Here is a 23,731-nt window from a genome sequence, read left to right as displayed (position 1 = left end):
CGGTTATGTGTAACTTGCTTTATGAAGTCCCCTCATTTCTATACAAACAGGAGTGATAAGTTGAGATACTGTATATGAAAAAAAACTGAAGTTGCTTGCTTGCTTTCTTCCGTATATTCGTGCTAATCTCAGGAACTACTCTACGGATTTTGAACGGGTTGTAACTAATAGATACACTGATTCACAAGGAAGGTTTTTGTGTATAAATCATAAATATTTCCTGGACACTGTCTGAATTATGACGAATTGACATCCCCCATCGTTACGAAAATGGTGCTATTACCATCTAGCATTACAGATGCCACAACTCTTACGAGAACAGCAGTGACTGACAATTAGCAAAGCTCGACCAAATTCTGTACTGGGCAGTTCCGTACTGGGCCTCTAGCAGTAAAGTGCTCGTCTGTAAACAGAGTTTGTGGCATCGAATCCCGGCCAGACCTTTCGTTTCTCCGGTTGGGCAACTGGTCACAATCACGCGACTCGCCTATGTGATGTCCGGCTGATTACAACTGTTTCACAACAACTCTGTAGCAAGAAAATGTGCAGATACAAAATCTGTCCTCCCCCTCCCAACAAAAGACTACTTCAGGATGTAGAAAATTTTTCACCAGTGCAGTAGATGATTCAACTTTCATTTTCTGCTCTCCTCGAATAAACATAAATGTGAACACGGTTCTTTGTATGGCAGGGAGACATGTCTGCCATAAAAGGTTCGTGACAAAGAATTGCAACAATGTGTCTCAACAATGAGCGCGAGGCTACATATTTACATCAAGTGTGCCTGTTATTCCCCCCACCCCACTTTCTTTGTGGTCTTCTCACACCCGCCATTCTGGCTTGTAATTGCATTCATAAAACTGTCATGTGCTATTTGTTGTAGTGGAACCAATTTCTGAAAATTGGTCTGAACAAGTGTACCCAATCTGTTAACATCGAAGTGTGTTTCTTGTTGCAAATCATGATGGAAAAGGCGATTTGCATCTCAGTGTGGTATAGCAATACTGTTGCCAAGAAACTTACTGCATTTTCTGCTGTTTACAACAATTGAAAAAATTTAGAAAACCGATATTGAATGATTCTACTGCCACCAATGTATGTGTCATGTAAGGACCATAAAGATGAGATGTAAGAGATTACGGCTTGTATGGAGGTCATGGACAGTCGTTTTTTTCCTCGCTCGGTATGCAACTGGAACACTAAAGGAAATCTGTAGGATTGGTTCCCTCTACTGGCTTTCGTATGTCTGTGGATCTCAGATTTGTGTTGTGTACAGTAGGTTTGGGTGTGGTTCTTTAGCAACTGCTTTATAAGACAGAAGTTCCTACTGCAAGGAGGGAAAGAAGGAAGAAAGAAAAAAAGGATGAACGCCGAGAATGTGAAGAAGTGTTCTGTCTCCTGAAAGAGTCCTGTGAGGAATGTTTCACGCATATCATCATTTATGTTTACTGCCCACAATGGGAACAGATGCAATCCATTTACTCCTAATTGGATATCACAGTAATCACGAAGGAGGTCTATCTTACTCGATAGCAACACACAATAAACAGCAATAATCCTCCCATTCATTACTTGCAAGATAAGAAAGGAAGGAAGTAACCACGCAAGGCAATTGTCTCGAGTACTGTCACTGGTATACACAGAAATAACCTGAGTTACAGGCCGAGACCCTTTCACCATTTAGTTACAAAACGCGTGTATCGATGTCTTCACTTTATGAGCACAGATCCATCATCCTTTCATCACAGAGCATAGGTTAGTCATGAGATATATTATTCTTTCAGTAGGTCATTTTCTCCAGTGTTGTAACTGAGGGACTTCCAGTACATATTGATTCGATTATCACGATAATTAAAAAGAAAAATTTGAGGGTCATCTACTTTGCACTTGAAATCCAGAAAAAATAATCTGTGCCACCGAAGTGAAGCTCTATCATAAGTACGATGAAATTCAGAATTTGTTGTGCTTTATGAACAGATTTTGGACAGTGAATAGAATTTGACTTGACATTTCAATTTCAAACTGCACATAAAAACTTATCTAAAGAAAAACTACACGTGAACTATTCATGAAAGTCTAATTTCTGGTAAAAAGTTAATATGAGAGTGTTAACAGTTTGAAAATTAAATTAGAGTATGTGAAATCCAACAGGAAGTTAGCCTGTAGTAAAATTAACATTCTACACACGATGGTTAGTATGAAGGTGACCACTCACCTTGAAGCTGAAGCATCAAGAATTAGGCAAACATAAAGAACACTGAATATGTTGCTGCATTTTCAGGCAATGCGCTAGCATCAGAACAGTAGGGACGTAAAAGGATGGACAGTGAGTGAGAAGAAAGAAAGGTAAAATCGACATAGCAACTAAGGACAGATGGCATTATATAACAAGATAGAGGGAGCCATATATCACTATTGATACAATATGGGACAAGTCATGGTAGCATAAAAACAACAAAAAGATTAAAGGTGAACATTATACAGTGAAATCGTATGTAATCTTTTGTTCCTGCCATGGCTTCCCAGCACCATATCAAAATCACATTGTGCACTGTATGGAGCACCTTCATAGTACATACATTAACAACAGGAGTAATTTCAATGAAATCATTGGTACCATTAATACCACTCTTTCCTTCAGGAAGTAGAAATCAATACGTAAAAGTTTCCTGTAACTGTGGCTGAAATGACGGTTTTATCTGTTGAGTGACAGTTGTTTTACAGCATGATACGGCAGTACATCCACGTGGCTTTTACAGTAAATTTGTCCAGCTAACATTGTGTTGTAGAGTTGAGTTGAGAACCAACAGTAAGGATGAACTAGAACAGCTAGGTATCTCAAATAAAAAAACCTGAGAAACATGGCATGCAATGTGGAGAAAAGCAAGATATGGTGGTCAGCAAAGGAGGAGATGCACAACTTATTTACATTAAGGAACAGGATACTGAAGCTGTGGACAACTTAAAATATTTTGGTGGAGTGATAATGCAACATACAAGGATGGAGGCAGAAATTAGTATAAGAGTACAACACAGCAATGGGATTTACAAGTTTGAGAGGGGGCTTCATCTGGAGAAGGAAGGTGACAGCTAAGTGTAAGGAAGTGCCATACAGAACACACTTTACATCCATACTGACACATGCAGCAAAGACCTAAAGAAGAGAGTAGAGTAGAAACCAGCTAGTGAAATGAAATTCCTCAGAAGTATCTTTTCATATGGGCCTGAAACATACATTACAAGAGGTTACACCCCCACCCCCCCCCACACACACACACCTGCCATAAAAAAAAATTATTTCTTAAAAGATATATATTTTCAAATTGTTTGCAAACCAACCTTATCCCCTTCAAAATACTCTCAATTACAACTAATACATTTGTCGCCCGATGCTTCCACTGTTAGAAACATTTTTTGTAGTTGTCTTTAGAAATGGCTGACAGCTCCTCCCTCGTTTTTCCTTGAATATTTCAATGCTGCCAAACCGGTGTCCTTTCATGCCCCTTTTTCACGCGTGGAAATAAGAAAAAGTCGTACGGAGCCAGGTCAAGTGAGTAAGGTGTGTGTGGAGTAGAGGAACTGTGTCATTTTTAACCAAAAACTGTCTAACAGAGATGGCTGTGTGTGCAGGTGCATTGTCATGGTGGAAGAACCCATCTCCTGTCTGCCACAAATCGGACCTTTTTCGACTAACACTGTCATGCACAATCTTCTTAAGACTTCGAAATAAAAGGTTTGATTGACAGTCTGACCTGGGGGTAGGGGTGGGGGGGAAACTCTGAATGAACCACGCCCTTGGCATTGAAAAAGCAAATCAGCATTGTTTTGATGTTTTATTTGACTTGACAACATATTTTTGAACGGGGCGAAAATAACGTCTTCCATCGGCTTGAGTGTTGCTTTGTTCCTAGGCCGTAAGCATAGTGCCATGACTTACCACACCTTTGACAGAAAATCTGGATCAGTTTCGAGGTGGTGTTTCAAAGCATGATATGTTTGAACCTGATGTTCCTTTTGATTGTTAGTCAGAACCCATCTAATCTTTAGCATTCTTCTGTAGCACCACATTTCAAAAGCTTCTGCTCTCTTCTTGTGTAAACTGTCTATTGTCTATGTTTCATTTCCATACATGGCTACACTCCTTACAAATACTTTCAGAAAGAACTTCCTGACACCTTATACTTAATGTTAACAAATTTCTCTTCTTCGGAAATTCTTTCCTTGTCATTGCCAGTCTACATTTTATATCCTCCCTACTTTCACCATCATCAGTTATTTTATTTCTCAAACAGCAAAACTCATCTACTACTATGTGTCTCATTTCCTAACCTAATTCCCTCGGCATCACTTTATTTAATTTGACTACATTCCATTATCCTCATTTTGCTTTTGTTGATGTTCAAATCATATCCTGCTTTCAAGACACTGTCCATTCTGTTCAGCTCCTCTTCCAGGTCCTTTGCTGTCTCTGGCAGAATTACAATGTCATCGGCGAACCTCGAAGTTTTTGTTTCTTCTCTACAGATTTTAATTCCTCTTCCAAATTTTTCTTTTGTTTCCTTTACATATTGACCAACATAGGGGATAACCTATAACCCTGTCTCACTCCCTTCCCAACCACTGCTTCCCTTTTGTCCCCCCTCGACTCTTATAACTGCCCTCTGGTTTCTGTACAAATTCTAAATAGCCTTTCGCTCCATGTATTTTACCCCTGCCAGCTTTAGAATTTGAAAGAGAGTATTCAAGTCAACATTGTCAAAAGCTTTCTCTAAGTCTATGAGGGGATACCAAAAAAAGAAAGAAGCAATAAGATTGCTATGAGCGGAGCTTGTGCAGTAGGCACTGCCACTAAGCGCGTATAGCACTACTCATTGCCAGTTGGGTGCCATCTGTGTTGTTGACCCAGCTTATTCTGTTCATCTGCTGTGATGTTTTAGCTATTGCTGTTTTGTTCTTGTTTCGTTTTTTATGGTGGCCAGTGTAAGTGGCAGCAACCCTTTTCATACCCAAATCTACAATTAAAACTCACTTAACTGAGTTCATAGATAACCCATTAATCTTTGACAGTTTATCACCTGTCTGTCGAAGGTCTGTGACCGTAAGCTCTCGAATTTTTTCACTATTCTTGTCAATTCGGGAAGTTGACGGATGTCCCAAACGAGGTTTGTCGTCAATCGACATGTTGCCATTTTTACACCTAGAAAACCACTCTTACACTTGAGTTTTTCACATAATGTCATGTCAGACAGCTGCTTTCAACATTAAAACAGTTTCAGCAGCATTTTTACCAGGGAGAAAACAAAATTTCATTGTGGCACATTGTTCACTTAAACTTGACATAATAAAAAACAAAAACAAAACAGTGATGTCAAAAACAATCACAGCATATGAACAGAATAAGCCGGGTGGACAACACACGTGGCACTGAACTGGCAATGAGTAGTGCTATACACACCTAATGGCAGAAATGCGTAACACACAAGCTCAGCTCATGGCAATATTATTCCTTCTTTCTTTTTTTTGTATCCCCTCGTAGACATAGAGAAAGCTTTTGACACTGTTGACTGGAATACTCTCTTTCAAATTCTGAAGGTGGCAGGGAAAAAACATAGGGAGCAAAAGGCTATTTACAATTTGTACAGAAACCAGATGCCAGTTATAAGAGTCGAGGGACATGAAAGGGAAGCAGTGGTTGGGAAGGGAGTGAGACAGGGTTGTAACCTCTCCCCGATATTATTCAATCTGTATATTGAGCAATCAGTAAAGGAAACACAAGAAAAATTAGGAGTAGGAATTAAATTCCATGGATAAGAAATAAAATCTTTGAGGTTTGCTGATGACACTGTAATTCTTTCAGAGACAGCAAAGGACTTGGAAGAGCAGCTGAACGGAATGGACAGTGCCTTGAAAGGTGGATATGATTTGAATACCAACAAAAGCAAAATGAGGATAATGGAATGGAGTCGAATTAAATCAGGTAATTAGATTAGGAAATGAGACGCTTAAAGTATCGGATGAGTTTTGCTGTTTGGGAAGCAAAATAACTGACGATAGTCAAAGTAAGGAGGATATAAAATGTTGACTGTCATTGGCAAGAAAAGCATTTCTGAAGAAGAGAAATTTGTTAACAGTAAGTATAAGGTGTCAGGAAGTCCTTTCTGAAAGTATTTGTAAGGAGTGTAGCCATGTACGAAAATGAAATATGGACAATAGACAGTTTACACAAGAAGAGAATAGAAGATTTTGAAATGCGGTGCTAAAGAAGAATGCTGAAGATTAGATAGGTAGATCATTTAACTAATGATGAGGTACTGAATATAATTTGGGAGAAGAGAAATTTGTGGCACAACCTGACTAGAAGAGAGCGGTTGGTAGAATACATTCTGAGCCATCAAGGGATCACCAGCTTAGTACTGGAGGGAAGTGTGGGGGGGGGGGGGGGGGGGGGGTTAAAATCTTAGAGGCAGACCAAAAGATGAATATATTAAGCAAATTGAGAACAATACAGGTTCAGCAGTACTCTGAGGTGAAGAGGCTTGCACAGGATAGAGTGGCTTGGAGAGCTGCAGCAAACCAGTCTCTGGACTCACTACAAACCCCCCCCCCCCCCCCCATATGTCACTGAATGACATATTAAATATTTTCCCATTTTCTACTGCTGAGTGGTTTTATCAGCTCATTATTCACATAACTGCAAGTCTCATTTTGGCATTTTGCCATTTTCAATTTATCTTGCAATATAAGATATACAGTATTTTTAATATAATTATAAAATGTAAATTAGATGGCTTACATCTGTTTTGCAGATATTTAAGTTTTTATGTGTCACTGAACAGTGTTTAGGAGAATGTGTTGAGACCGTGTCTCAGTTTCCGTGCTGTAGAAGTTTGTTATTGCTTTACGGATTGTGTGCACATTTTTTTTATCTGCAATTATGTTCGCCGATGACATTGTAATTCTGTCAGAGACAGCAAAGGACTTGGAAGAGCAGCTGAACGGAATGGACAGTGTCTTGAAAGGAGGATATAAGATGAACATCAACAAAAGCAAAACGAGGATAATGGAATGTAGTCGAATTAAGTCGGGTGATGTTGAGGGTATTAGATTAGGAAATGAGACACTTAAAGTAGTAAATGAGTTCTGCTATTTGGGGAGCAAAATAACTGATGATGGTCGAAGTAGAGAGAATATAAAATGTAGACTGACAATGGTAAGGAAAGTGTTTCTGAAGAAGAGAAATTTGTTAACATCGAGTATAGATTTAAGTGTCAGGAAGTCATTTTTGAAAGTTTTTGTATGGAGTGTAGCCATGTATGGAAGTGAAACATGGATGATAAATAATTTGGACAAGAAGAGAATAGAAGCTTTCGAAATGTGGTGCTACAGAAGAATGCTGAAGATTAGATGGGTAGATCACATAACTAATGAGGAAGTATTGAATAGGATTGGGGAGAAGAGAAGTTTGTGGCACAACTTGACCAGAAGAAGGGATCGGTTGGTAGGACATGTTCTGAGGCATCAAGCGATCACCAATTTAGTATCGGAGGGCAGCGTGGAGGGTAAAAATCGTAGAGGGAGACCAAGAGATGAATACACTAAGCAGACTCAGAAGGATGTAGGTTGCAGTAGGTACTGGGAGATGAAGAAGCTTGCACGGGAAGAGTAGCATGGAGAGCTGCATCAAACCAGTCTCAGGACTGAAAGACCACAACAACAACATGTAAATTTGACAGCACAATCCACTCCATAGACATATATATTTTTACAATGAATTTACATTTCACATTTGGGTAATTTCAGTGTTAGTAGTTACATACACAGATCATATTCTATGATTTCATGTAACGTGTAAAGGTATAATTTATCTCGAGAGTTCTACTGGTTGCTTTCGTTATTTTCTGGTATTGTGAGATGCTGAAACTTATCCTCAGTTGTCAATAAAGTTTTCTAAATATTGCTTGTGATTTTAGTTCTGTTTGCTCTTTAAGAATTTTGTCTGGAAATGTGACTGTGTGGAAAACAAGGAGAGACCTGAAAGAGAAATGAAGATGTAAGGAATGAAAAGTGAGCAGAAAAATTGAATGATACAACTGAAAAGAGTGGGTTAAAATGGTTTGGACCTATACAGAGAATGGAGGGCACAAAGCGTTTACATAGCTGACCCATTGGGCTCAGAGAGACCAGTAATGTCTACGGATCATGTGCAGGCATCACTGCAAGGCAGTGCAGAAAACAGTGATAATACAGACATAGATCGCAATGTGACAGTGCCAGACGAATACGTATCTCGACCGACAAATGTCATCACGTTGCCAACTGACTTTAAAAGTCACGAACTTGTGAACATATGAGTGCAGAACGTTTGTTAAGATTTTATACTGAATTGAAATACCTACACCACGGACCCAAACCGCACACACAGAAATTTCTTCTCTTTTCAGTTTTCCACTATACACATAAGGCATATACCACAAATACTTAGAATTGCTAAATTCTTAGCCTCGCAGCATTTCACAATACCTTATCATTCACGGTACAGTTTACGGAGTCCCAATGCCAATACTGTCGACGATTCACAGAGAAACCTTACATTTAAAGAAACATTCAAAATTCACAATTTACTAAGATTGTGTTATTCAAATTCCCAATATTCATGTGTTTCAAGATTGGCTTTGCTTATTTGAAAGCCCTCATTCTCCTTTTCAAATGCACATTTCACTTTTTCTAAAAGCTTTATACTTAAAAAAAAGTTACTAGTAACGAAAATTAACATACCTGCCCCGATAGTCGCGCATGCTGACACTACTTCGAGGAGGAGCGCCAGCCCCAGATTGAATCCACCCTGCGGATTAACGACACGGGCCAGTGTGCCGGCCACCACAGCTATCGCATCCGACTAGGTGAACATCGGATCGGTACCCCCCCGTCCCAACTCAGTTACACGATTCACAAACATTCTCATACTTCCACTCAGATACAGAAAGCTGAGGTACACAAATCCTGACCCCGGGTGGAAGAGGTGGTGACAGGAAGGGCCTCTACTACTAACATCTGCAAACCCAGATTAACACAACAACCCTGACAAAAGATGTCTGTGCAGGTGAAAACTTAGTCTTAGATAGCTGTTAAGTGTTCCAACGTCCTACTGTGCACACTCCTGTTTTGGGAATGAGCTGGTGAAATGAAAGTCACACCAATTCCAGACATCGCTAACGCGCGGCGGCAAGTAATCCTCTCCGACTGCTGTGGTGGAGCACTTCTTCCGATACCGCAGTTTGAAGCTGCTCTGGAGGCCAAAGACGCAACAGCAACAGGCAAGAATGTTAACATGTAAAAAACGAGAAACGTCATTATTTGAAAGAGCTGGACAGCTGTTGTCAGAGCAAGCCACACATATTGTAATCTGTCAATCGAGCTATTAAGTTAGATCTGATCACCCGCTATTGTAACCGACACTGTACAGAGATAACACTGTACATAAAATACAGAAGAGTTGACGCTAAGTTGTTTACGTTATTTGGTAGTTCGGACAGATTAAAGCTCTCCTCCAGCACTCACACACGTCTACGAGGAGATGAAGACTGACAACACGGTTCTATGACACTGCACAGCACAATTACAAAAGTAATTAACTGCAAGCATGGCGACTGGAATTTCTTTATGAGGTAAAGTGAACATATGTGCTTCCGGTGACAGAACACGCTCGACATGCACCACGACACGAGGTAATACCACGAAACACCTCTACAGTGTATTTGGAAATAACTGTGCACTGAACTACGGGTGTAGATTACGTTGGAAACTCGAAACAAAGTTGTGGAACTGTTTTTTCTGTATATATGAGATTTTTCTATTAATTCATTCTACTGTTACATAACATGTAACAGTTAGTTTCAGTGGATGAAAGCTACTGAATGTAATGCGTAGTGTTCAGATGTTCAATTTGTTTTTTGTCAAATGTGTGTTTCGATAAGGCAATAAATATACAATTTTTTTCCCAGAAACAGCCGTACCTCATCGCATTTTGTAGACTTATTGAGAAGGGGTTAGGCAAATACCAAAACTGTTCCCATACAGAATGACAGGAGTACACAAATTGAACAATGCAGATTATGAAAAGTGAATCTGTTACTGCAAACGGTTTACATCTTTTACTGAGGGGAATACCAGAGATATTCGTGATGTCACCTCTTATACAGATTAGACCTCATTCCACCTCTCTAGTCATGTTAACACACAAAACATGATTACGGTCAACAGAGAATTGTTTTGCTGTGTTCGGAACACCATCGCACGACCAGAAAATTAGTATGTGGGTAGCAATATGCATACAGTGCATTAGTGAGCAAAATTTTTGAAGGAATTGTGAACAGTGAACATTAGCGTTTAATGACCTGCGACTTCATCGGCCAGCTAAAGGAAGATGAAATCTACTACTCACAGTTTTGACAAGTTGCAAACCTGCGGACACAGCTAATGACAATATGCTGTCTCCTGAAAGAGTTTTCTGGGGAATGTGTCATCTCAGAAAACCCATTGCCCCTAACTTTCCGACCTTGCTCCACCAGACTTATTTCTTTGGGGAGCAGCAAAATCTGTCATGTTTTGCAATCACCCGTGTACACTATGTAACTTCAAAACTGAAATAACCACATATGGGAGAAGCACCACAATCACATCTGTAAAATGGGTTTTCCGATTAAATTAAGTCATTTTGACTTGTGTAGCTGCCTGTGGTCATCATTTGCAACACTTAACTACACGACAACTTTCCAGATGCCCTGTAGTTTTGTATACATGATTTTTCTTATTGCAATCTTACTAAAATAACATGTTAGTTTATGAAATAGTGAAATTATAAAATTAAGATTTCCAGAAGATTCTTGGTCGGCCTTGGAAATTACTATGCACATTAAAACTTCAGTCTCAAAAAATAATGTCTTTCATTTACATAAATTTAAGGAGATAAACAGCTAATGGTTACATCAGCTTACTTCACTGGCTATTGTATCTTTCTATCTTTTACTTTTTCTGTCTGCTATGATAATATCTAAAATTTAATAGCTTCGTATTTTAACATTCCGCAATTTCTGAACTACATGTGTCCCTACATAGTCATCGCACACAAAGCTGCATAGTCAGCATGGTTATTACTTTACAAGTTGGACAGCTACCACGTTAATTTGTGCTACTAGTGAAATTTTGTAGAAACCACTGATTCTCTCTCTCTCTCTCTCTCTCTCTCTCTCTCTCTCTCTCTCTCTCTCTCCCCCCCCCCCCCTCCCTCTCCCTCTCTCCAGAGGCACTTTTGGCATTTTTTGTGAAGGATATTTACCTTATTTGTAACATTTTTTAGGTTTGGCGCAGCATTTTGGTAGGTGATATTGTTTTGTCCTTTGACGGCATCGGTAAACAATTGCTAGCATGCCGTGCAGTGTGTCCCGGTCACAGTCAGGCCGGAGGAAAAGCGGCAACTGACAAAATGTGCAAATGTCAAATCGAAATATCTTCAGCCATCTAAATTTCCAGTTTTATTTTATATGTGCAACCAGTTTCAGTGTTACATTGCACCACCTTCAGGCCCCCTGGCCAACATGTAGGAAGAATCGCATCTCTTACAGAGTCGAAATAGGGGCCAGCGTGCAGTTCCTGATATCTGTAGATTTCTTCTTAACACAGCAATCCCTTCAATCGACACTCGATTTCGAGTGTACGGGAGATGGGATACTTCCTACACGTCTGTCAGGAGGCTCGAAGATGGCTCAACCTAATGCTAAAACTGGTTGCACAAATAAAATATAACTGCAAATTTAGATGGCTGAAGGTGTTTTGTTTTGACATTTACACGGAACAGCCAAGGTCCCACAACCACTTTGAATAAAGGTAGACTTACAGAGAAAAATATTGCAATTGACACCTGACAAATACGAGGGAAGTCTTTGAAATACCACGGTCAGAAAAGATGACATTCACTCACTCCCAAACCCGGATATTCGTAAATTGAGGAAGCAATATACGAGACGAGTAAGAAAAGTAACCCTTTAATAGTGACGTCCAGCTCGACACGATCACGTCAATTAAATATATAGCCGGAATGTCGTGACTTCCTTTTTTGCAAAATACCGAGAAAAATTACGAAAACTAGACCACACAGCCGGCTGCAGAAAGATTCTAATACTGCCAATGTACATTTCGTGTAAGGACTGGAAAGACGAGATAAGAGGAATCGAGGCTTACAAAGAAGCATCGCACCACTACATTTGTGAGTGGAACGGACGATTAGCTGAGGTAGAAGGTACCCTCCGACCTGCACTGTACAGCGAACCGGAGAGTACACGAGTAGACAAAAATGCACTCACTTTTGAGCGGGGGCGGGCCAACGCGGCCGTCGTGCGCCACGCGCACGTGCTGCTGCAGGGCCGACACCCCCAGGAAGAAGCGGTGGCAGGACGGGCACACCATCTCCTTCGCCTCGTACGCCGCCAGCAGGTTCTCCACACTGCTGCCGGCCCCGCGCGCCGGCCGCATTCCGTACTGCCTCTGCGACAGGGGAATGGCGGTTCGGTGATACTGTGGCTCGGGGAAAACCTGCCGTGGGTTAGCAAAATAGTACGGAACTTTGTGAAACAAACATTTAAAAATCTACTCCTTTTCCAGGTGACAAAAAATAACGGTACAAACACTACATTTACCGTACACCAGTAAAACAGAGGGAACAAAAGTTATCTATAACTTAGCAGAAACAGGACGCAGAATGGAAATAGTGATCGGAAAGGGTGTAAGGCAGGGTTGTAGCCTGTAGCCGTGTTATTCAATTATTACAATGAGAAAAAAGTGGAGGAAGCCGAGAAGAAATTTGGAAAAGGAATTTAAGTTCAGAGAGAAGAAATAAAAACTTTGCACTTTACCGAAGACATTTTAATTCTGTCAGAGATGGCAAACGACTCGCAACACGAGTAAGGAGGTCGGAATAGAGTTTCGAGAAGGTGTCGTGAGATGAATACCGACGGAAGTAGAATGGGGATAACGGAATGCAGTGGAATTAAATCGGCTGACGCCGAGGCAAACCGACTGGGAGATGACACACTAAAAGTAGATAATTTTTGCTATGTCGGTAGTAGAGTAACTGATTATGGTAGAAGTGTAGAAGATATAAAATTTGGAATGGCAACAGTAAGAAAGGCATTTCCAAAAAGAGAGACATTTGTTAATGTCTACAATAGATTTATGTGCTAGGAAATATTTTCTGAAAGTATTTGCCTCGAGTGTAGTCTCGTATAAAAGTGAAGTGTGGATAATAAATAGTTCAGACGAGAATATGAATAGAACCTTTTGAAATGTGGTGCTGCAGCAGAATGCGAAAGATTAGGTGGGTAGTTAAAGAAGGTAATGAATTGATACGGGGAAAAAACTGGCACAACTTGCCAAAATTAGGAATCGGTCGATAGAACACGTCTCGAGTTGACAGGGAATCGTCAGTTTGTATATGTGGAGGGTGAGGTGAGGGACAGTAAAAATTGTAGAGGGAGACCGAGGCTCGACTACAGCGAGCAGGTTCGTACGGGTGAGTGGTGCCACAGTTATGTGGAGGTGGGGAGGCTCACTCAGAGCTGCCAATATTCCCACCTTGACAGAGCCGACGACAGGTGCCACGGGCGCGGCACCTCCGGCCCCAGCGCGCCGGGCGGAAGTCTCCGGGACGGCCTTCTCGATGCCCGTCGGTGCCTCGCCGCCCGGCCCCGCCGACACGGCCGCACTGTCGCCGCCTCTGCGGGTGACATCTGCGGCTGAAGCCGCTGGGGCGGTCCGTTGGTGGTCCAGGTCCACGATGTCCGCCTCCTCCTCCTCTTCCTGAAGCAGAGACTGCAGGATATTTTATCTGAAAGTTATCTCTGGCATCTGAGCAATGAAACTGTAATACTTGTTTATAAAACATATTTAATGAATTTTTGCCAACACTAATTTGGAGACACAGTACGATCCCAACTATCTGGGCTAATCTGGACCCGAGACAGCACGGATAACGTGAAACTGCAGAAAATCCGAAACAGCTGTTTACTGCAATTATAAAACACTCGAACAAAACTATACTTAAAATACTTTGTTTTCTATAACTTGCCTTCAGTTCATTTTCCGGAAGTAGTTGACCCACTTTTGTGTCAAATGGTCAGTACAGCCACATGAATTTTCTCTCACATCTGCTAGTAATGGATTGATGAATTTTAGTGCCTCAGTATGCACAATAATAGGTTCCCCGACCGCTTTGCCTTAACTCTCTTCCTCTACTGATTGCATTTTGTTTACTATATCTGCCTCATCCTTCTTCGAACGCACTTCATTCACTGTATCTGGATCACGAAGCTACTCGAATCCCACCGGTACTACTGTTTCGTCAAACGAGGATGTTTTCGTCATCTGTGTCTTCACTAACAGAAATTTGTATTCTGAATGAAAAGATTCATTCTAATTATCTCAGGTTTTATTATTTTATTCTTTCAAAATTCCATAACTATGCACTGACTATCTGCAAGTTGGATAATCTGCACTTGAGTAATCAGGAATTTGCTGTAATTACTATTTGTTTACTCTGTTTAGTGACAAACAGGTTGGATCGAAGCAACAAAGCTCCGTTCACATAGTCAATGGCGGCCTGTTGCCGCTCCCATCAGAACTTCACATTTTGTTGACGGTCAGCGACCTCCGAGAAGAAACCACTGTTTTATTCTCATCCCCTATGATAATTATTAATTTATTTATAACTTTTCAGACTAATCAGTTTTCTTTGAGCAAAGTACACTGCAAAAAGTGAAATAATAGTTTTATAAAGTTTCAAAACAAGAGATTAAACATTGGAGCTAGTCATCAGCACAGTACAGAAATATAAGACTGTCCAAGGTGTCTTGCAGCAGACCCCAAAACAAGGTGAAGACTTGGAACAAGGGGAAAGAAGCAAAGCACGACGCATATTCTGCGTCCAGCCCTGTGACACTATCATCTCATTTCTCGAGACAAGGACACGGCACCAGTGGGCAAAAGAGTGGTAAACAACAGCCTAAATCAACCATCCAGCTGTGACGAACCTTGTGCCCGTGACACTGATGGAACGAACTGGAGCTCATCAAGTTAAGAACAGGCCGCCATACGCAGTTTAATATGTGAAGCGAGTGGAACACCACTTTGTATCTAAACAACAAATGCTGACATAAGGGCAACCTTCAGTTTGGCCAGAGATTTTTTTAAGTCTATTTATACGATTTATTAACAAATTAATCTCCGGTAGTATCAGGTAACACTTTGGTGTTCACACAGACCTGCATGTTGACAAGATCTTCACATTTTATTATTATTATTATTATTATAATTATTATTATTATTTCTTTCCTTTCTCAGACGTTGTGAGTGGTTAAAAATGGAAAGTGACGTGGACCCTGGTCAAGTGTGACTTCCTTTTAACTGTACGGTATATTTTACATTGCATTTAGGAACTTTTGGGTAATTTAACATGTATCAATAATTACAGATTTCTCTAGTTGTATATATACGTTTGGATATAGCTGTATTGCGTTGGTGTACTGCTGGATATTGTGTGGTATGACTCCTGTAGTTGATAGTATAATTGTTATAATGTCAACTTTATCCTGATGCCACACGTCTTTGACTTCCTCAGCCAGTTGGATGTATTGTTCAATTTTTTCTCCTGTTTTCTTCTGTATATTTGTTGTATTGGGTATGGATATTTCGATTAGTTGTGTTAATTTCTTTTTTTATTGGTGAGTATGATGTCAGGTTTGTGGTGTTGTTTTATCTGTTATAATGGTTCTGTTCCAGTATAATTTGTATTCATCATTCTCCAGTACATTTTGTGGTGCATACTTGTATGTGGGAACGTGTTGGTTTATAAGTTTATGTTGTAAGGCAAGCTGTTGATGTATTATTTTTGCTACATTGTCATGTCTTCTGGTGTATTCTGTATTTGCTAGTATTGTACACCCGCTTGTGATGTGATCTACTGTTTCTATTTGTTGTTTGCAAAGTCTGCATTTATCTGTTGTGGTATTGGGATTTTTAATAATATGCTTGCTGTAATATCTGGTGTTTATTGTTTGATACTGTATTGCAATTATGAATCCTTCCGTCTCACTGTATATATTGCCTTTTCTTAGCCATGTGTTGGATGCGTCTTGATCGATGTGTGGCTGTGTTAGATGATACGGGTGCTTGCCGTGTAGTGTTTTCTTTTTCCAATTTACTTTCTTCGTATCTGTTGATGTTATGTGATCTAAAGGGTTGTATAAGTGGTTATGAAGTTGCAATGGTGTAGCTGATGTATTTATATGAGTGATTGCTTTGTGTATTTTGCTAGTGTCTGCTCGTTCTATAAAGAATTTTCTTAAATTGTCTACCTATCCATAATGTAGGTTTTTTTTATGTCGATAAATCCCCTTCCTCCTTCCTTTCTGCTTAATGTGAAACTTTCTGTTGCTAAATGTATGTGAAGTATTCTATATTTGTGCCATTGTGATCGTGTAAGCGTATTGAGTGCTTCTAGGTCTGTGTTACTCCATTTCACTACTCCAAATGAGTAGGTCAATATTGGTATAGCATAAGTATTTATAGCTTTTGTCTTGTTTCATGCTGTCAATTCAGTTTTCAGTATTTTTGTTAGTCTTTGTCTATATTTTTCTTTTAGTTCTTCTTTAATATTTGTATTATCTATTCCTATTTTTTGTCTGTATCCTAGATATTTATAGGCATCTTTTTTTCCCATTGCTTCTATGCAGTCGCTGTGGTTATCCAATATGTAATCTTCTTGTTTAGTGTGTTTTCCCTTGACTATACTATTTTCTTTACATTTGTCTGTTCCAAAAGCCATATTTATATCATTGCTGAATACTTCTGTTATCTTTAGTAATTGGTTGAGTTGTTGATTTGTTGCTGCCAGTAGTTTTAGATCATCCATGTATAGCAAATGTGTGATTTTGTGTTGGTATGTTCCAGTAATATTGTATCCATAATTTGTATTATTTAGCATGTTGGATAGTGGGTTCAGAGCAAGGCAGAACTAGAAAGGACTTAATGAGACTCCTTGGTATATTCCACGTTTAATCTGTATTGGCTGTGATGTGATCTTATTTGAATTTATTTGTATATTAAGTGTGGTTTTCCAATTTGTCATTACTATGTTTAGGAACTGTATCAATTTAGGATCTACTTTGTATATTTCCAATATTTGTAGTAACCATGCATGGGGTACACTATCAAAAGCTTTTTGGTAATCAATGTATGCGTAGTGTAGCGACCTTTGTTTAGTTTTAGCTTGATATGTGACCTCTGCATCTATTATCAGTTGCTCTTTACATCCTCGTGCTCCTTTGCAACAGCCTTTTTGTTCTTCATTTATAATTTTGTTCTGTGTTGTATGTGTCATTAATTTCTGTGTAATGACTGAAGTTAGTATTTTGTATATTGTTGGTAGGCATGTTATGGGGCGATATTTAGCTGGGTTTGCTGTGTCTGCTTGATCTTTAGGTTTCAGATAAGTTATTCCATGTGTAAGTGTATCAGGGAATGTGTATGGGTCTGCAATGTAACTGTTAAATAATTTATATCTAAAAACAAAGATATGAGACTTACCAAACAAAAGCGCTGGCAGGTCGATAGACAAACAAACAAACACAAACATACACACAAAATTCAAGCTTTCGCAACAAACAGTTGCTTTTGCCTTTACAAATGTCTGCTTGTGTCTGTGTATGTGTGGATGGATATGTGTGTGTGTGTGCGCGCGCGCGAGTGTATACCTGTCCTTTTTTTCCCCCTAAGGTAAGTCTTTCCGCTCCCGGGATTGGAATGACTCCTTACCCTCTCCCTTAACACCCACATCCTTTTGTCTTTCCCTCTCCTTCCCTCTTTCCTGATGAAGCAACTGTTTGTTGCGAAAGCTTGAATTTTGTGTGTATGTTTGTGTTTGTTTGTGTGTCTATCGACCTGCCAGCGCTTTGTTTGGTAAGTCTCATCATCTTTGTTTTTAGATATATTTTTCCCACGTGGAATGTTTCCCTCTATTATATTCATATAATTTAGTTAGATGTGAATGTGTTGAGGTGAACTTCTTTAGCCAGAAATTTGCTATTTTATCTTTTCCAGGGGCTTTCCAACTGTGAGTAGAATTAATAGCTTGGGTGACTTCATGTTGCAAAATTATCACTTCAGGCATCTGCAGTATCATCTTGTATGTGTCTGTTTCTGCTTGTATCCACCGTGCATGCCTGTTATGTTGTACCGGGTTTGACAATATGTTGCTCCAGAAGTGTTCCATGTCTGTTATGCTTGGTGGATTGTCTATTTTAATGTGTGTGTTATCTATTGTCTGGTAAAATTTCTTTTGGTGTGTGTTGAATGTTTGGTTTTGTTTCCTTCTATTTTCACTTTTTTTGTATCTTCTAAGTCGTTTGGCCAATGCTTGTAATTTCTGCTTCTTTTCATCTAATTGCTCTATTGCTTCTTGTTGTGAGATTTTACCTAACCTTTTTCGTTTTTTTTTCTGACATTTCATTTCTTATAAATTGTGTTAGCTGTCCGATGTCTTTTCTCAGTTTTTCTATTCTGATCTGTAGCCTGTGTTTCCATGCTGGTTTTGTGAGTTTCTTCTGTGTGTTGGTTGGTTCTGATCTCTGCCTAGTGTGTATATTTAGTGTAGTGAGTGCTCCTATATAAATCAGTAGTTGTAACTCTTCCATAGTTGTGTTTTCATTTATTTTGTTGTGTATGATTGTGTTGATAGTTGTTATTGTTGTTTCGATTTGTGGGTTATTTGGTGGCCTATGCAAGAATGGTCTAATGTCTGTATTTGTGTATTTATATTCTATATATGTCAGCTGAAATTTTTCTTCTATATCTAACATGTGTGTCACTTTGTGTTCTATTTGTGCTTGTTCTGGAGGCTGTATTAAGATTTCATTTTCCTCTGATTGTTTAACTGATGCGTGTTGTTCTTTGTTTGTTTGCTCTGGGATGTTTGAGTCCATTACTGTATTTTCTTCTTCTTCTTATTATTATTATTATTTTGTTCCAGTATTTGTTGTACTTGTTGTTTGATGTTTTCTAATTCTGACTGGGGTATCCTGTTATTTTTGATTATTACACAGATCTGATCAGCTAGTCGTCGTTCTGTTAAAAATTTTAATTCTGGGTATCTGGTAATAAATGTTCTGTATACTTGTGATCTGTATCCAGTTGTGTTGGTTCCTAGGTTTGTTGCTTGGTAATAACAGAACATGAGGTGTCTGTTAACTTCACCTGACCATCTCTTCCTCTGCCTTTGTTTTCCTTCTAGAGTGGTTGCAGGAAGCATATCCTGCAAAACACCGCTATTTGGATTTAAATCATTTTCCGTGCGGCTAGCAGTGTCGTTACCATTGTGGACGGGCATAGGGTTCAAGCGTCGTCCCCGACCATGACGGCGCTTGTCTGAGGCTTCATTAGTTCTGTCCTGAACCAACTAATCATACTAAAAGGGGGGTTAGCCCTATTAGTGGTTTGTTCTTTTCGTCACCTTTTACGACTGGCAGAACATACTGTAAGCCTATTCTTTTCCCGGCCTCCAAGGCATTATTATTATTATTATTATTATTATTATTATTACTACTACTACTACTATATTATTATTAATTTTTTAAGGGTTTGTATAAACTGTAATAAGCAAAGATTGGTTCAGTTATTTTAATGTAACATATGTAATGTAATGTAGTGTAATTTTATTTATTTATTTACTTACATTTTTTTAAAAATCAAGTGGGACCTAGTGAGCCAAAGGTACTTGGTCATCCAAAGAGTCAATACATATTTTGCAGAATTAGAAGATTATGCAGCGGTATGAGCGCTCAACGGCAGAGAAAATACTAAAATTGTACATCTTTTTTGTTTTTCTACCCGTTTTCTTGTTTGTCTCTCTAGCCGAAGCTTAAGGCAGACGTGATCTGATGAAGACATTAAAAAAACTTATTAGCTAGTCTTGATCTGATTTTAATGTTAGACATATTGTGGAAGTTGTTAAGAAATTCGGAGGATGGAAGTAGCAAAGTAAATTAAATTGCATACAGTATCAAGATGATTTTAATTAGTATAAATTAGTAATTCCTGGACGATTGCAAGATTTCGGAGCAGACTTTTCATGCAGAATTGAAGGAGATTTTTGAAGACCTGAACACCGCACGAAAGAAGACATGTTAACCTGGTGAAGAATGAACTCTAAGCTACGCCATTTCCCCCTGTCAGTTACATTTTGTTATTCTCTGTTCTTTTTCAATAATTTTTGTAGTGGAAATTGGTTTAACTTTTGCTCAAGAACGCCACAAGGACCACCCCAACAATAGCTTTTCCGAATAACGAAGTCCGATAGCTTTTCTGTAATACAAAGTCCGATTTGCTTTTCATTCTTTCCCTTTTTCACGGTCTCTCTTCTCCATTTATTTTTTTATTAACCACTACAATTAGAAGATTTATAAACAAAATGTAGTTCCCAACTACTATAAGGAAATCTCGTACAAAAATGAGTAGTAATGTCACAAGGAAATGTTTTGCTTTGGATTTAAATACTTGGGCTTATCACTCAAATTTTTCAGTTTTGCTGGAAGAGTACTGAAAAGTAAACCTGCTGAACAGCGCTCAGTTTTCTGTACTATTCTTAAGTAAGTGTCATCTGCGTATGTATGATTTTTCTGTCTAGTGTTCACTGAATGAAAGTTGCATTTCTTCTGAATGAATCAATATTCCCAACAACAGATGCCACCGCAGAGTACATATGTACAGGAACGAAAGGGCAAGAATTTTTAGACATCTGAATGATGACCTACACAAAGTTCACAAACTGACACTGCAGATCAGTCCTCCCACCTTTTCTGGGCTAAGCATATTCTCGGCGAGAATACGTAAATGACCAATTGTTTATGTTTTGTTAATTTAAGTAAATGAACCTCACGACGCAGGTATAATTCTCTGAAATAGACTGAAGGAACATCAACGAATGTGGCAGATTCCAATCACCCCGTATATTCCAATTGAGTGTCAGCATAACAATAAATACAAAATATACAATGGGTGTAATGAAATGTCCAAAATGGGGAAAAGGGAATGGTATACATCCAGGTACTCTATAACTCATTGAATGAACCTTTTTTCCAGTATTCTTACAGGTAATTTTGACCCACCAGAAACAGTTGCATATGCACAAATGACTACGGGTTGACGGAGCGAGAAAGGGAACAGCACCCACAAACTAAGAGAATAGTTTATTTGATATTTGCGACTCGGGTAGTTACTCGATAGAGTTCCAAAATGTCTGATTGTATGAATAAATGTAGCGATGTATCTGGTACTTCCACATAATTAGAAAGTTAACCTGTCTTTGAAGTGAAACGCTTTACAATGAATTTTCAAAATTTTGATTAAATACAGCACTTGTGTACAGTGAACAGCTCTTTCTGTGAAACAATTTTATTGCTACAAACGCAGAAATATGGTTACAATGGGAAACTACTTCCAAAATTTTAAAGTCCAACTTTTCACGGTAAAGATTATAAAAATAAGAAATGACGTACTAAATGTTAAAACTTTCACAGTCACAATAAATCTGTTGTTAGAATTACGTGGGAACGAAAGAAAAGTAGCGGCATAAGATTCGATTCTGAGACCAAACGCTTGTGAAATTACCGCTTATGAATTTTACTGCACACACTCTGTGAGCATTTGTGACTTCACGAAGTATATTATAAGACTGCTTTAAATTTTCAAACTCTATTTTCTCGAAAATGGTTGAGGTTGCATACTCCTTATTACACACGTAAAGCCCTAGTTACATTCTACACATTCTGACACTATAATTAAAAACTGATGAGGAGGAGTTCTTATGGCTGCCCTGTTAGTGACAAAGGGTACATTTTTATATTTTAGGATATTTATGATATTAATGTTTCAATATAACAATGGAAAATTCAGGATGGAATAATGACAACATTACGAAAAGCATAAATTACTACTTACCATATAGCGAAGATGTCGAGTCGCACACAGCCACAATAAAAAGACTACTAAACACACAAACTTTCCGCCAGTAGGCCACCTTCCAAAATAGACAAGATACAAACACACATTCACCAAAACACAGCTCAAATACACGTGACCAATGTGTCTGGCTGTCGGGGCCAGACTGTGACCAACTGCGCACAACGGGAGAAGCTGCCTGGGTGGTGGGCGTAAGGTGGAGGCTTGAGTGGGGAGGGGGAGCAGGGTACAGGTGGGGGACAGTAAAGTGTTGCTTGTGGGGGCATACAGGGACGAGGTGGGGAGACTGTAGGGCGGCTAGGTGCAGTTGGGAGGTAGGACGAAGGGTGGCAGCGGGGGTGGGCAGTGGGGGATGGAGCGAGGAGGGGGTGGGGAAAGTGGAAAAGGAAGAGAAGTCGACGGACTGTGGGTGCACTTATGGAATAGAAGGTTGTGGAGTGGGAACAGGAAAGGGGATAGGTGGGTGAAGGACAATGACTAACGAAGGTTGAGGCTAGGAGGGTTATGGGAACGTAGAATATATTGCAGGGAGAGTTAGCACCCGCGCTCATCAGAAACGCTGGTGTCGGTAGGATGGATCCGTACGGCACGTGCTGCGAAGCAGTCATTAAAATGAAGAACGTCGTGTCAGGTGTTGTGCTCGGCAACCGAGTGGTCCGGCTGTTTTTCGGCCACAGTTTGTCAGTCGCCATTCGTTCGAGCAGACAGCTCGTCGGTTGTCACGCCCGTGTAGAATGATGCACACTGGTTGCAGCACAGCTCGTATACACCACGACTTGTTTCGCAGGTAGCTCTCCCTTTGATGTTTGTGACAGGACTACAGTGTGTGGTGACGGGAGAATGAATGAGACAGGTCTCGCATCTAGGTCTATTGCAGGGATACGAACCACGAGGCAAGGGATTAGGAGGAGGGACGGAACGGATATTGTGTACGTTTCGTGGGCTGCAGAATACCACTGTGGGAGGGGTGGGGAGGATAGTGGGTAGGACATTTCTCATTTCTAGCACGACGAGAAGTAGTCGTACCACCCACTCCGTACTGACAAGTCCCTTCCACACATCCCAGCCAATCGTGGTCATTGCATATGTAGTGATAAGAAGTTCCTCTTTAAATATACGACGGGTCTCACCGAGGCCTTCACAGACAGTAATTCCACGCTAATTTTGTACAGAAGCAAATTTCCTGTGCCTTATCTCTCCAGCCACCCAACTTCTCGCAAAATCCCATTGTCCAGCCAATGAGGAGATTTCCCCTCGTGACACAGTACCACCGTGACACAGTACCACCGAGGACTGGAGCAACCGAATCACATTCTCCGGCACGGTTTCAACTGCTTCTCGTCAAGCCCGAAATGAGGAATATCGTAATGAATATCCTCCCCCACCCCTCCCCCACAGTGATATTCCACCACCCACCGAACGTACACAGTATTCTCGTCCATCCCTACTCCACCCTTGCTCTCAACCCCTCGCCTCATGGCTCTTATCGCTGTAGTACACTCAGATGCAAGACTGGTCCCATACATCCTCCCACTATCACTTACTCCAGTCCAGTCACAAACATCACCTTTTCCATCAAAGGCAGGGCTATTTGTGAAACCAGTCATGCAATCTGCAAGCTAAGACGCAACCACTGTGCTTTCTACATGGGCACGACAACCTGTAAGCT

The 23,731-nt window shown here is 39.9% G+C and overlaps 1 protein-coding gene across 4 annotated transcripts in view; it reads right to left on the bottom strand.

The window, feature by feature from the left end:
• Window positions 1-23,731, bottom strand: part of LOC126108425 (pneumococcal serine-rich repeat protein-like) — a 105,394-nt gene that overhangs the window by 41,925 nt on the left and 39,738 nt on the right. For 3 of the 4 annotated variants that reach the window (XM_049913639.1, XM_049913637.1, XM_049913640.1), the window contains 2 exons: window positions 13,627-13,863; window positions 12,360-12,540 (listed from right to left, as the gene is read on the bottom strand). In XM_049913639.1, the coding sequence (XP_049769596.1) occupies window positions 12,360-12,540; window positions 13,627-13,863 (418 nt within the window). The remainder of the gene's footprint in view (window positions 1-12,359; window positions 12,541-13,626; window positions 13,864-23,731) is intronic. The other variant, XM_049913638.1, reaches the window with a different exon arrangement.

The sequence above is a fragment of the Schistocerca cancellata genome, chromosome 11, assembly GCF_023864275.1.
Source record: "Schistocerca cancellata isolate TAMUIC-IGC-003103 chromosome 11, iqSchCanc2.1, whole genome shotgun sequence".
NCBI lineage: Eukaryota > Metazoa > Arthropoda > Insecta > Orthoptera > Acrididae > Schistocerca > Schistocerca cancellata.
The sequence above is the reverse complement of the archived record's forward strand: the minus strand, read 5'-3'. Positions and strand labels throughout refer to the sequence as shown.